Source organism: Arachis duranensis, chromosome 7, assembly GCF_000817695.3.
Source record: "Arachis duranensis cultivar V14167 chromosome 7, aradu.V14167.gnm2.J7QH, whole genome shotgun sequence".
In the NCBI taxonomy this organism is placed as follows: Eukaryota; Viridiplantae; Streptophyta; class Magnoliopsida; order Fabales; family Fabaceae; genus Arachis; species Arachis duranensis.
In genome coordinates this window covers 17,851,805-17,864,640 of record NC_029778.3, presented here as the reverse complement: position 1 = coordinate 17,864,640, position 12,836 = coordinate 17,851,805, and the positions used below count along the sequence as shown (strand labels likewise).

General features: G+C 31.4%; 1 protein-coding gene across 1 annotated transcript; it reads right to left on the bottom strand.

Moving 5' to 3' along the window:
- Positions 1–8,679: 8,679 nt before the first annotated feature.
- Positions 8,680–11,962, bottom strand: LOC107458167 (probable serine/threonine-protein kinase WNK4). The gene is made up of 7 exons (XM_016076376.3): positions 11,505–11,962; positions 11,049–11,314; positions 10,589–10,812; positions 10,349–10,506; positions 9,852–10,155; positions 9,474–9,779; positions 8,680–9,325 (listed from the first exon to the last, which is right to left on the bottom strand). Exons 1-7 carry the CDS (start codon positions 11,586–11,588, stop codon positions 8,880–8,882), a joined length of 1,788 nt encoding a protein of 595 aa, XP_015931862.1. The 5' UTR covers positions 11,589–11,962; the 3' UTR covers positions 8,680–8,879.
- Positions 11,963–12,836: the final 874 nt, after the last annotated feature.

The window sequence follows — 12,836 nt, the reverse complement described above, 5'->3', positions numbered from 1 at the left end:
CTTCAACTTGGAAATAACATACTCAAAAAATAGTAGAGCATCATGATTCCACTAAGATCCAATATAATTAGGCTTCAGGATCAAGGAATATAAGCACTATCATTTTGATTCAAATATGCAAATTCACAATCATAGTCTAAGAATTAACGCCATGCTTTTGCTGCATTCTAATCTAACAAATGAGACAGACGTTGGTATGCCGCTCCACACACCTTTCATAATAACTAATAAGGATTCATTAGTAAATAAAATGGGGTCCATCACCATTATTATAAATACACAAAATTCATGTTACAATTAGGTAAGGTCCTAAGATAGATTTAATCGGTAAAAAGAACCTAGGATGCTAGTTTTGACCTGGATTCAAATTTGACGATTTGGTTTGATGGCTTATCATCTAGGAGGCAGGAGCTATGCAAATTGAGTGCAAATTCTAAAACCAAAATTTATGGGATGATTGGTTTGTGTTTTAAGTTTCAATTTTTTTTTTTTTTTATTTTCAATATTTTTTGTAAAAAGAAGAATAAAAATGAAAAGAATAATTTTTTTTTATGTTAGTTTTCTATCTTGAGTTCTTTATTTCATATATGTAAGTTAAAAATATTTAAAATAAAAATAAAAAATTAAAATGCAAACAAAATGGACCTTTAGAATCATATGCTTTCATGTGAAAATGAATTCTATAGTGATTTGACAAAAATGGAGTTAGAAAATTTCTGTATTATATTTTCCCATATCCGTACTTAAATTCTCATGATATGCCTCTAAGCATACTCAGTACTATTGGACCATATTCAATTATTCTTAGCCATGCTAAATGACTTTCGCAAATAAATACGGAAAAAAATTTTGACTAGTCATTTTTCTATGAAAAAGTATGGGATATCAAGAGTGAATCTGTGGACTTTATTTTGACAATTCAATTAATAAATACTAATTTTAAATTATTTTAATAAATTTAAATTTAAAAAATGACATTAATGAGAAATTTGAATAAAGATTATGTTAAGTAATCGCCCACAAGGTTACTGTGATCAGTGTCCGTCTTCTTTCTATTATCGCGGCATTTTCTTTCTCGCCAACAGCGCCGCTTTGCTGTCGTTGCAGCGCGCTCTCGTCACAGCTGCACAACCACCATGTCACCGACTTCTTGGTGCGTGGCTGTTTTGCTTCAAGAGAAGTTTTTATCGTTCGGGTTGTGGTCATCTTCCTCGCCATGTGTCGATTCGCTGTCACTGCGGTGCGTTACCGTTCAGTCTTAATAACCACTGCGTCGTCGGTTCATTGGTGCGCCAGTGTTTCGTGATGGAAAAATCTGTTATTGCGAAAACTCGTGCGTGTTCCATCAACCGATTGTCATTGAACACGTATCCCTCGACGTCGTCCCGAAGCCGCGAACAAAAATTCCGCTCCTCCGACGGCTTCATCGATGGAACATATATTTGGAGAAGAAGGAACGAATGCATCATCCATTGATTTGGTTTATGAATGTTCTTCTAATGTAATTGTCTTTTGTGGAGGTGTCTTTTAAAGAGAGGTGTCTTTTAAAGAGAGGTGTCTTTTGCGAATATGTCTTGTACAGGAAATGTTTTGTACAACAATGATGACACTCAGATATACTTTTGAAGACCAGTAAATGCTCGCCTACGAAAGTACGGGCGGCATTGACCACTGTTGACGCCGGCGATGAAAATGCATCCAAGGATGGAAATAGAGGAAGGTCGGAAAGGGACAGCCATCAAGATTAGAAAATGAGACTGAACTTGAACGCTAAAAGATAGGGTTAATTATGTTTACTAGTAATAATTGAGAATGAATTTGGTTTATCATGAATGATTGTATATTTTTTTTTTTGAAATAGACTATAAATCTAGTCCAATAGAAATTGGTAGGAGTTGAGAGAACTATTCTTAATTATTCAACGGAATTCGTTTTTTTTTTCCTGTTTTGTAAACAAAAGATAGTGAGCTTGTGGGTCCAACTATTGGAATCTCAATGGATAAAAGAGGTTGACGGTTTCATGAATGATTGGATCCATGTTCTTCTTATTCCTGTATTGGGCTATAATGGAGTTGTTAATTCTATTTAAATTCATTATTCCAAACCCAAAAATATTATACCAAAACTATATATTTCATTTTTCTCCGATAGTTATGGGCCATATATTTTATTTTTCTCCCATAGTAATCGGAAGTGCGGGCTTGATGAATTCTTTTAGTTTAATATACTAAAAATTTCTGCTCGATCTATTTTTTTTCTTTTTCGGATTTAACAAATCTGTTCAGCATGTTCGGTCTATTTTGCACATAAGTTCTTGATCTAGTGATCTCGTGTATGTCTTATAATAAATGCATCCAAGTTCGAAATTTACTTAGGTTAAATAGTGAATGGAATTTTTGAGTATCGTGTGTGTGGTGTAAAAAAATTTGTAATGCCTAAAATTAGAGACGATTTAATCTATTTGAATAAAAAAAAGCTGGGAAGTGATTTGCTGATTTATATAAAATTGTTAGAAGCATCGTCATTGTTCACATATATTTTTTCATTTTTGAAATTTTATATAAAATATTTAGTGTATTAATAACAAATGTGATCGGATGTGGGTGTATCCCATGTAATGTAGGACCAAACAAAATAAAAATATTTTCTAATTCCGATTTTAAGTTGATTCTCTTTCTTATTTTAATTGGACTAAAACCCTAAAGTGATTTCTGAGATTGGGCGAGTTACCCATAATCGTCCTTGACTTTTAAAATTTCCTAATAGTATCCCTTATATTCAGTTTCGGAACCCAAAATTGTCCTGCGATCCTTTCCGGCACACATTCAGCAAATAGAGTAATGATCTGGCACCTCCCATGCTATGCTAGAGCCAGCAACAGCTAGCTGACGTGGCAAATCTTAATTTTCTACCCAATGTAGTCTTGGTCCCATTAAAATCCTAAAAGCTAAAAATGATTATTATATGTAGTATCTCTTCTTTCTTTCTTCTTCGTCTCATAATTGTGGTCCACCATTGTGATTTAACGGAGATTCTATTGATGCTCTGAAGCAATGTTTGGAGGTGAAGGGCAAGCCATTGATTATTCAGCTAAGCATAAATGCCCTTTATCTCAATCTACTCATTCTATTGATATAATATATAATGCTAAAAATGCAAGAAAAAAAATCTTGGACAAATGATAAATATTCATAAGTGAATTTCAACCCTAATTTTCAAACATGCAATCCAGACCACTGTGCTAGATTGATAATAGGATCAGAAGAATAATTAATATCTGATTCTTCCTCCTACTAAGTGGGTGATTAAACTTGCAATTGAATCCAAATTTGCAAGTTCCAGTTTTAAGATAGAAAGCACAATCTTCAGCATCAGGCCTTAATGGATATTGTTGTTGAACTCTACCATTGCTTCTATCTTTCCTCTTCTCTACTTCTTCATCACCTTCAACTTTAACTTCATCATCACCATTACCATCACCATCAACATCAAAATCTCTACTTACCTTATCAACCTCACTCTCTTTCACATTTTTATTCCAGCCATAACCCTCATCATCATCTCAATAATCATTATCATCACTCCCTTGTGTTTCACCTGTTTTCGGGGGCACAACCACCTTCACCACCCAATTTCTCACCACCATATTCTCCACTACTATCTACAAAGTCCGAACCTTTCTTTTTATTTTCAGCTACCCTTTCATCCTCATCCTTCAAATCCAACTTCTTGTGAAACTCTGCACCAAGTTCATCAAAAGTTTCATCCTGCAACCCCAAATTTTCACTGAGATCTGGCTCTGACAAGTTGATTTTATTATGTGGAAAGCACCTTTGCACATGTCAATGGAATCTCCGTTAAATCACAATGGTGGACCACAATTATGGGACGAAGGAGAAGAGAAGAAGAGATACTACATATAATAATCATTCTTAGTTTTTAGAGTTTTAATGGGACCAGGACCACATTGGGTAAAAAATTAAGATTTGTCACGTCAGCTAGCCGTTGCTTGTTGGCTCCAGCATGGCATAGGAGGTGCCAGATCATTACTCTGTTTGCTGACTGTGTGCCGGAAAGAGTCGCAGGACAACTATGAGTCCCGGAGCTGAATGGGAAGGATACTATTAGAAAATTTTAAAAGTCAAGGACGATTATGGGTAACTCGCGCAATCTCAGGGACCACTTTAGAATTTTAGTCCTTTAATTGTTTATTTTACTTTTAAGTGAATTTGGAGAGAAATCCACTTTTTTTAGTTCTTAATCAAACCATTCTATTCTTTTAAATTAATAAAGAAAAATGCTACTGCATTCTAGATAAATAAACAATTATATTAGATGTACACTAAAATTAGTTATTAGTGTAAAATATGTATTAAAATATAAAATATATATTAAAAATAAATTAAATTATACATATATTTGTATAGAAATATATAATGATTAATTTTAATGATTAATTTTAATATATAAATAATATTTTTGATAAATAAAATAAAAAAATCTGATATTATGGGATAAATATTCAATACTTCAAAAAAAATTCAAAAATAGCACAGGAATCTATCTCATAAAATATCAAGTGATAGATTGAAAAAACACTGATAAAAGAGTTCAGATTATTGTATTTTACTGTAATATCCTGTTTTCCACTTGAAAAATTTTAGTAAATCTAATACTTTTTATTTTTTGATTGGCAAAATCCTCTGAGAGATGCACACTAAGAGTATACTCATAAAACTCATTTAGCAAAAAAAATATATCATATTATAGAATCAAGCTTTTAAAGAGAGAAAGAAATTTAGAACATAGTCGTGGCAAAATATTTTATAATGAATATTATTTTAGGCTAAGTTGCTTAAAGCATTATAAGAGATTTTTTTTTTTACTGAGGAGCTTCCATATAAGGAAATCAATTGAAAGTAAAAGTATGCTCTATAAAAGTGTATGCATGTAACCTTTGTTCACATTCACTTTTGAGTTATTTTTCACATACAAATATTTTTTTCATATAAGTCATATAAGTTATTTATATTCACACATTTTTTACAATTTTCTTCTTCTTCTACTACTGAGGAGCTTCCATATAAGGAAATCAATTGAAAGTAAAAGTATGCTCTATAAAAGTGTATGCATGTGACCTTTGTCCACATTCACTTTTGAGTTATTCTTTACATACAAGCGTTTTTTCATACAAGTCATTTATATTCACGCATTTTTCACGTTTTCTTCTGTGCTTCTTTTTCTTTCTTCGTGCCTCCTCTTTTTCTTCTCTTTCTTCTCCTTTCTCCGTGTCTCTTCTTTCATAATTTTCTTCTTTTGTTGTCGTCGTCATCAATACCACCTCTTCCTCCTCCTTTTCTTCATCTTTCTTTTTTCATTGAAATTTCTTCTCCTCTTTTCGTTTTCTCTTTCTCCTTCATCATCAGTTATCTCGTTGTTGAAGATAATAAATAATTCAGGTTCATATTATCAATTGAACCAGAACGAAATTGATTATTGTTTTGAATCCAAGACTAAGGTGTGGTTCAATTTAGAAGAAAAAAATATAGCATTAGAGGAAACATTTTTCTGCAGCAAATTTGGGTGTAGTACGAAGATATTTGGGTGTAATACGAAGATATTTGGGTATATTTTAAGAATATTTTGGTATATTTTTATTCTGATAAATGTTGCATAGTTCAAAACTCTTCCTCTTCCTTCTTCTCATCTTCTACTGTTTCTTCTGTTTTTTTAGCATCATCATCATCTTCTTCTTCTTATTCATCTTTTTTTTTTATTTTACCTTCTCAAGTTTCTTCTTGTTTTACTCTCTTAACAAGAATAAAAACAAAAAAATTAAACAAAGAAGAAGAAGAAACATATAATGTTGCAAAATTACTTAAAAGATGATGAACTTACATTCATTTAACTAAAAAAAAAGAAAGAAATAAGGAAAAAAGAAGAAGAAAAAAACGCAGCATTAGAGAAAATATTTTTCTATATTTGCAGCAAATTTGGGTGTAACACGAAGATATTTGGGTGTAATACAAAGATATTTGGGTGTATTTTAAGAATTTTAGGTGTATTTTTATTCTGATAAGTTCTGCATAATTCAAATCTCTTTCTCTTTCTCCTTCTCATCTTCTACTGTTTCTTCTTCTTTTTTTATCATCGTCACATTTTTTTTCTTATTCATCTTTTCTTTTTTATTTTACATTCTCAAGTTTCTTCTCGTTTTACTCTCTTAACAAGAATAAAAACAAAAAAATCAAACAAAGAAGAAGAAGAAACATATAATGCTGCAAAATTACTTAAAAGAGGATGAACTTACATTCATTTAACTAAAAGAAAGAAAGAAATAAGAAAAGAAGAAGAAGAAGAAGAAGAAATGCAGCATTAGAGAAAATATTTTTTTGTATTTTGCAGCAAATTTGGTGTAACACAAAAATATTTGGGTGTAATACGAAGATATTTGGGTGTATTTTTATTCGAGAAAGTCTAGGGGGCCAGCAGATTTTATGGGTTTTAGCCATCAATTAGCCATCAATGATGTTTTTAATGGTGTGAGATTGCATTTAATGGTATAGAATCTTTCAATTTTCTTTTGATGGTTAAATGTTGGACAGAATTTAACAAAAGTGCTGGCCCCTATCACTCCTCTTTTTATTCTGATAAGTTCTGCGTAATTCAAAACTCTTTCTCTTCCTCATCTTCATCTTCTATGGCCTCTTCATCTTCTACTATTTCTTCTTCCTCATCTTCTTATTTCGTTTTTTTATAATTTTTCTTGAGAGAAAAAATTAAACAAAGAAAAAAAATACATAATATTGCAAAATCAATAGAAAGAGGATGAGGAAAAAAATGCAGCAACAACAATGGTAATAAAAAAACAACGATGAAAATAAAACACGCGAAGAGAAAGGAGGAGAAACGCAAAGAAAAAGAAGAAGAAGAAGAAGAAGAAGGAGAAAGAGCAGGAGGAGAAGGAGGAACGTAAAGAAAAAGAAGTGTCTTTCATAATGGTGAGTGAGAGCACGTTTTGGAAATGGTTGAGTGATGTGTGTGTTATCACGCTCTAATGGGTGAATATAATTTTTGTTAGATTTAGCTCAACTTGTAAAACTTGTAAGCCAAAAAAACTTGTATGTATAGCATAACTCTTCACTTTTAATAAAATTAGATAAGGCCTATTTATATCTATTACTTGTCTAGATTCTAGGGTTTATTAGTCACATGTCTCATTGTCATTTGTATTAGTAGATTTTTAATTGATTTTTTTTTGTAAGTTCTTTTGTAAAAGAAGACTCCTTGTAATGTTTGAGATAATTTATCCTAAAATAATATTTCCTGTGAAATATTTTGTCATTACTGTATTTTATTTTTTTCTATGATTTTTTATTATGATATTCTTTGTTAAATATGTTTTATGAGTATATTTTTAGTTTGTTTCTCTTAGAGGATCTGCTAATAAAAAATGAAATAGACTATAAAAAATTATATGTAAAACATTTGAAAATTAAAAAAAAAAATGTTTAACCTTGTAAGTAGGTTAATATAAAATCTAACAAAATAGAAAATTAAGGTTTATTTAACTAATAAAGAGTATAATATATTTAATAAAGATGATTTAACGATAGGTCATTAATAAAATGAAAATTTACGTAAAAAACGAAAAGAAAAGATAATTTATACCAAACTTATCCAAAATTTTAAAAGAATAAAAGGCATTTATTTATTTAATTACATGTATATTGAACCTCACACCGTATAATGGTGTCCTGATTGGCTATTTTTCTGACAAATTTTTACCGTTTGTTTGAAAAATTTTAATGCTATAGATTCAAAAATTAAATTTAACCAAAATTAAATTAAATTCTAGTGTTTAAAATAAATTAATAAAATTATATAATTGAATTAAATTTTAGTATTTAAAATAATATATTTTTATCTAAAATTTTTTTAACTAAATTAAAAATTGTTTACCTCTTTTAAAAAAATAAAAATTAGATTAATCTAAAATATTAAATTTAAAAAATATTATTATTAATTAAAAAACAAAATAATTCTTTATGGTTGATTTCAACCAACAACAAAAAATAAACATAAACTATCAAAAACCAATTTGTTGAGAAATCTAATGGTATAACAAGTGAAACAAAAAACTAGTTATTATCGGTAAAGTATAACAACTAATTCATGTTATTAAAATGGAACAAAATGGAATAAAATTATGTCATTTTTTGCTAGTATCATGATTAATACAATTTTACTTAAAATGTTAAAATGTTAAGACATATTGACAAATATTTAGTGTTATTAATATAAGTTAAATACATAAAATTTATACGTATGGATATTTTTTTAGATTTATATAGTAGATTTTTGAAAGAAAAAGTTATATATTATATTAAGTGAATGGGAAAAAAGAAAAGGTAAAAAAATGAAGGTGATGAAGAAAGAGAGAACATGTGTTAAAAGGTGGAAAGTATGAGAGAAGGTGAATGAAAAAATTAAGAAAAAATAATTATATTATAAAGACATTTTAGACATTTTAAATTTTAAGTAAAATCTCAATAGAATAAAATTTTAAATCAGACCTATTTGAGTTAAAATTAATTTAAAAAAATAATAAAATTAAATTAAATTCTATCTAAATTAGTTTAAATATTTTTATTTCAAACATTGGAAATTCCAGGTAAATTGAAGATCAACATTCCTTTCATTAATTAGAAATTTGATACCCCTATGAAAACACAAGCTTATGCATGCATTTCATACATTTTAATTTTGAATAAAAGAAGATGCACTCATCACACACTAAAATAATCCAACAGTATAAATGTTAACATAATTTTACACCATTGAATTATGTTGGTGCATGTAAGATGTAGTACGTTCCCTTATCTGGCAACATTTTCTCCCTTGGCACTCCTTGAATGGTTCTTGTCGTTCTCAACTTCACAAGGTGCTTGAAATCCAATATTCTCAACAGCACCAACAGTCTTAAACAACCTTCTCTTGTGCACTTCCTCAACCAATGATCTGTGCAACATTTGGCTCCTTATATCAATCAATGATCTGTTCCTTGTCAATCTACTACTGCTACCACCATTCTCCATCACCCTCTTACCCTTGACGCTACTACTATAGGGTGCTAGTTGTGATGAAGTTGGAAATGAATCTTGTGGGGAAAATCTTGTGCACTTGTGAGTACTCTTCATGATGGGGATTTTGTCATTTTTAGTAGAAGAAGCTAAATTATTATAGACATAGTCAAGTTCATCTGCTGAATGATAGTTCAAGTTGGAATACGTTCCTTGTGAACTAGTGTCGTCAAACAAATCATCTGCAAACAATAGTTAATATAGTTTATGTAAATAAGAGCTTATTTGGGTGTCATTAAATTATTATAAAAAAATCTTTTCTTTTTATTTTTTACCTGGATGAATAGCAATTTTAAAAGGTGAAGTAGGAAAGGGTGAAAGAAGATGTACCATGGAGCCAGTAATATTCATTAGGCATGGCCTCAGATAATGGAACAAGACTTGCCATTGAGTCTTGGGAGGAGGAGCAAGAAGAGAAGGAGCGAAAACAATGATGAGATCCTCCGTCGTCGTCGTATTCATCATGATTACTCGCCCTCCTTCGCGGTAACAGAGCAGATACTTCGCCATCGATCATATTCGCAATTTCAAAAGGCTCCCAATCACCAATCTCCAGTTCTTTCACCATCTCCGTCGCAACATCCATCGGAGTATCATTCACAATATCAAACGGAAAATATACATTCCTCACGGAACCTACAACAAAATCATGTAGAAGAAGTGAAACAAAATCTGGCCTAAGATAAACCAAGAGATTACATTACATACCATCCTTATCAGAAAGTTGCACTTTGAGAAATATGGTATCATCAGGATTCAGCTTCCCTGTGATTTTCATTTCAGTTCTAGGCAAAGGATCACTCAGTTGCAGCTTTTCCATCTCACTATTCAAAAGTGAATAGTTCTGAATTCCAAACTTTGTTAATGATGATGAAGAATCATCAGACAGAAAGAAAGGGTCAAGCAACAAATCTTTTGCTGATGGTCTCTTCGCCGCTGGTAGCAGGCATCTTCCGATGAACCTCTGCGCTTCGCCGTCTTCAATTCGGAAAAATGCCATTGGTAACTTCCCCTGCAAGAAATGATATCCTTAAACTTAAACACGCATCACTTATCAAATCAGTCTTTATCTATTTATGTATAAACATGTGTTGTTTAATTTACCTTCAATATATACTTTGTATTTTAATATGTATTTTATACTGATTCTTTTATGTACACCTAACATTGTTGAAACTTAAAATTAGATCGGGATCGGAGGTTACCGATGTTACTTTCTTGTATATCTGTGCTGGATTAGTACATTCACAATATGGATAATCAGATGTGAGCATTTCCAACAAACACATTCCAAATGAGTACACATCAACAAGTTCATTGTATTCTTCCTCGTACAATTCCGGTGCCATGAACTCTGGCGTGCCTAGCACAAAGAATTGAGGCAGTTTCTAAGTACCTTTTGCAACAACTATGCAACATTCATTGGCAGCAACAAAGAAAAATACCTATAACACTGTGTGCCGACTGCGAGCCGCGAAGAATCGCAGCTAGTCCCAGGTCTCCGATTTTCACCTGTCCAAGATGGCCATTGACAAATATGTTGTCACATTTTAGGTCCCTATGGATCACTGGCGGATCGTGGCCATGTAGATAAACAAGACCCTCTAAGATTTGCCGAGACCAATTCTTTATCGCTCTTATACTGACTCGCTTATATTTCTTCCGGTATCTGTACATGCCGGAAAATAATCACTGGTTATCAAATCCTGGGAGCTCATGATCATGTTTTAAATAGAGACTCTTGTATCCATAAAGAAAAAATGGGTCACAAATTGATTAATAGATACTATACTAATAGAAGGTAATTACTTTAATTTTCAAAATTTAATATGCAATATAGGGATACTAAAGAAAAATGTGATGATCAAGTAATTGCCTAATTCATAAGTTGGAAAAGGAAGTTACTCTCTTAGTGATCCTGAAGTGAACATTTCTGTAACAAAGTTGAAGGCCTTGTTCTCAACATCAATCCAAGAAGTATAGAATCTTATGATGGATTGGTGCTTGAGGGTGCTTAGAAGATGAACCTCCGAGTATAGCCGCTGCAAATCGTCCGGCGTTCGAAGCGCCTCGTTGATCTTCACCTGGTTCCATGCTACCTCTATCCCAAGAACTTCATCAATTGCTTTGTACACTGTCTTCATTGCCCCTTTTCCAAGAACTTCTCCAAACTAATCACAAAAACATGTTCTCACATTAACTCAATTCCTAGAGAAAATCTATCCCTCAATAAAAAATAGAGCATGGCTTAGACATAACGTAAAAAAGGATTCAAAGCTCAACATAGATAATAATCCAAAATTGTAAAGACATAAGAAGAAACAGAGGAAAACAGGGGAAGGTTCAAAGCATACAACATACCCTGCCATATCGACCAGTTGGGTCGGTTTCTAAATAACCATGTTCTTCTTTGTCATCTTCCATGTTCTCTCTCTTTGAATACATCTCTTGATTCTTTTTATCAAACACAAGAATTTCCACTGCTAAAACTTTATCTACCTTTTGGTGCAGAAAGCACAGAGAAAATAGGAATAAGAAGAATTAAAAGGAAATTTTTGTTATGGTGTATTATTATTATTATCCTATCAAAAATTCTAATATGCTTTTTGGTGCATCATGGTTAACGTGGGAGAAGACGACCCCATAAAACAGGAAGAAGATTGTTATTGTTGAATAGTACACTGTGCATTGTGTTGTTTTTACCAATCTTTACAACAACACTGCATGTTAAGTGGTTGTAGTTCTTGGAAACCATTTGATTTTGATTTTTCTCTTTCTTGTTCTATTTGAAAACGAAAGTTATACACATTACACAACAATGAGCGTGCAAGAGTTGACAAGACAATAGGAATAATAAGAGAGGATAATAATTATAATAATAACAATAATGGTATGTTATGTAGTTGGAAAATGACAAGTTTCCTCCTTTGCCCTTTTGGATCATTATTTTTGGTGGGGAAATGTGGTGCGTAAGGGTTTAGGGTAGGGTTAGCTTTGGGAATTCACATGGCTTAAAGGGATGGTTGTTGGGTGCAAGAACTTTCCCACGGAACTTGAAGAATCTATGCACACGCTTTGTTCGTTATATCATTTGTTTGTTAACTTGGGAAGTTTAAAGTAAAAATGAAGATACAAAAAAAAATATATGTTTTTATAATTTGATGTATGGATTACATGCTATGATATGAAGTAAAATTTGAATTTGCATCTGCCATATGATATAAGCTAAGGTTGGTGGTGGGACCTATTGTGTGATTACTTGGCCTCACGTGCAGTGGCGGATCCACGGGGGACCTAAGGTGGCCATGGTCCCCCCCAAATTTTTTTAAAAAAAATAGTAAATAGTAATAATTAATAATATTAAATTTTTTATATATAATATTAAAAAAAATATAACTTACAAAATTTTATAAATTAAAAAAACTAAAAACTGCATTATGTATTAGATATTTGAATTATTGTTGCTCTTGTTAACAAATAGCCCATTCTAATAATTAATAAAAATGGTTTTATTATACTGGCCCAAGCCCATACTATTAATTAAAGTAACCCTAGTACATTTTTCAAATATTTGTTTCAAACTATCGTAGGCATAGTGCCACTTTTCTCTCTCTTTTAGTGATTCCCAAACTTTTGGTCTTCTACTCTTCTCATTCTAATTTTCTTTCCATACCAAAACAAGACATATGAAGA

Excerpts from the sequence above, each read along its gene's own strand:
- LOC107458167 (XM_016076376.3), bottom strand. The coding sequence starts at position 11,588 with ATGTATTCAAAGAGAGAGAACATGGAAGATGACAAAGAAGAACATGGT. Across the intron at positions 10,507-10,588 it reads GTCGGCACACAGTGTTATAG|GCACGCCAGAGTTCATGGCA; the intron begins GTATTTTTCTTT and ends TCTTTGTGCTAG. Across the intron at positions 9,780-9,851 it reads GCAACTTTCTGATAAGGATG|GTTCCGTGAGGAATGTATAT; the intron begins GTATGTAATGTA and ends ATTTTGTTGTAG.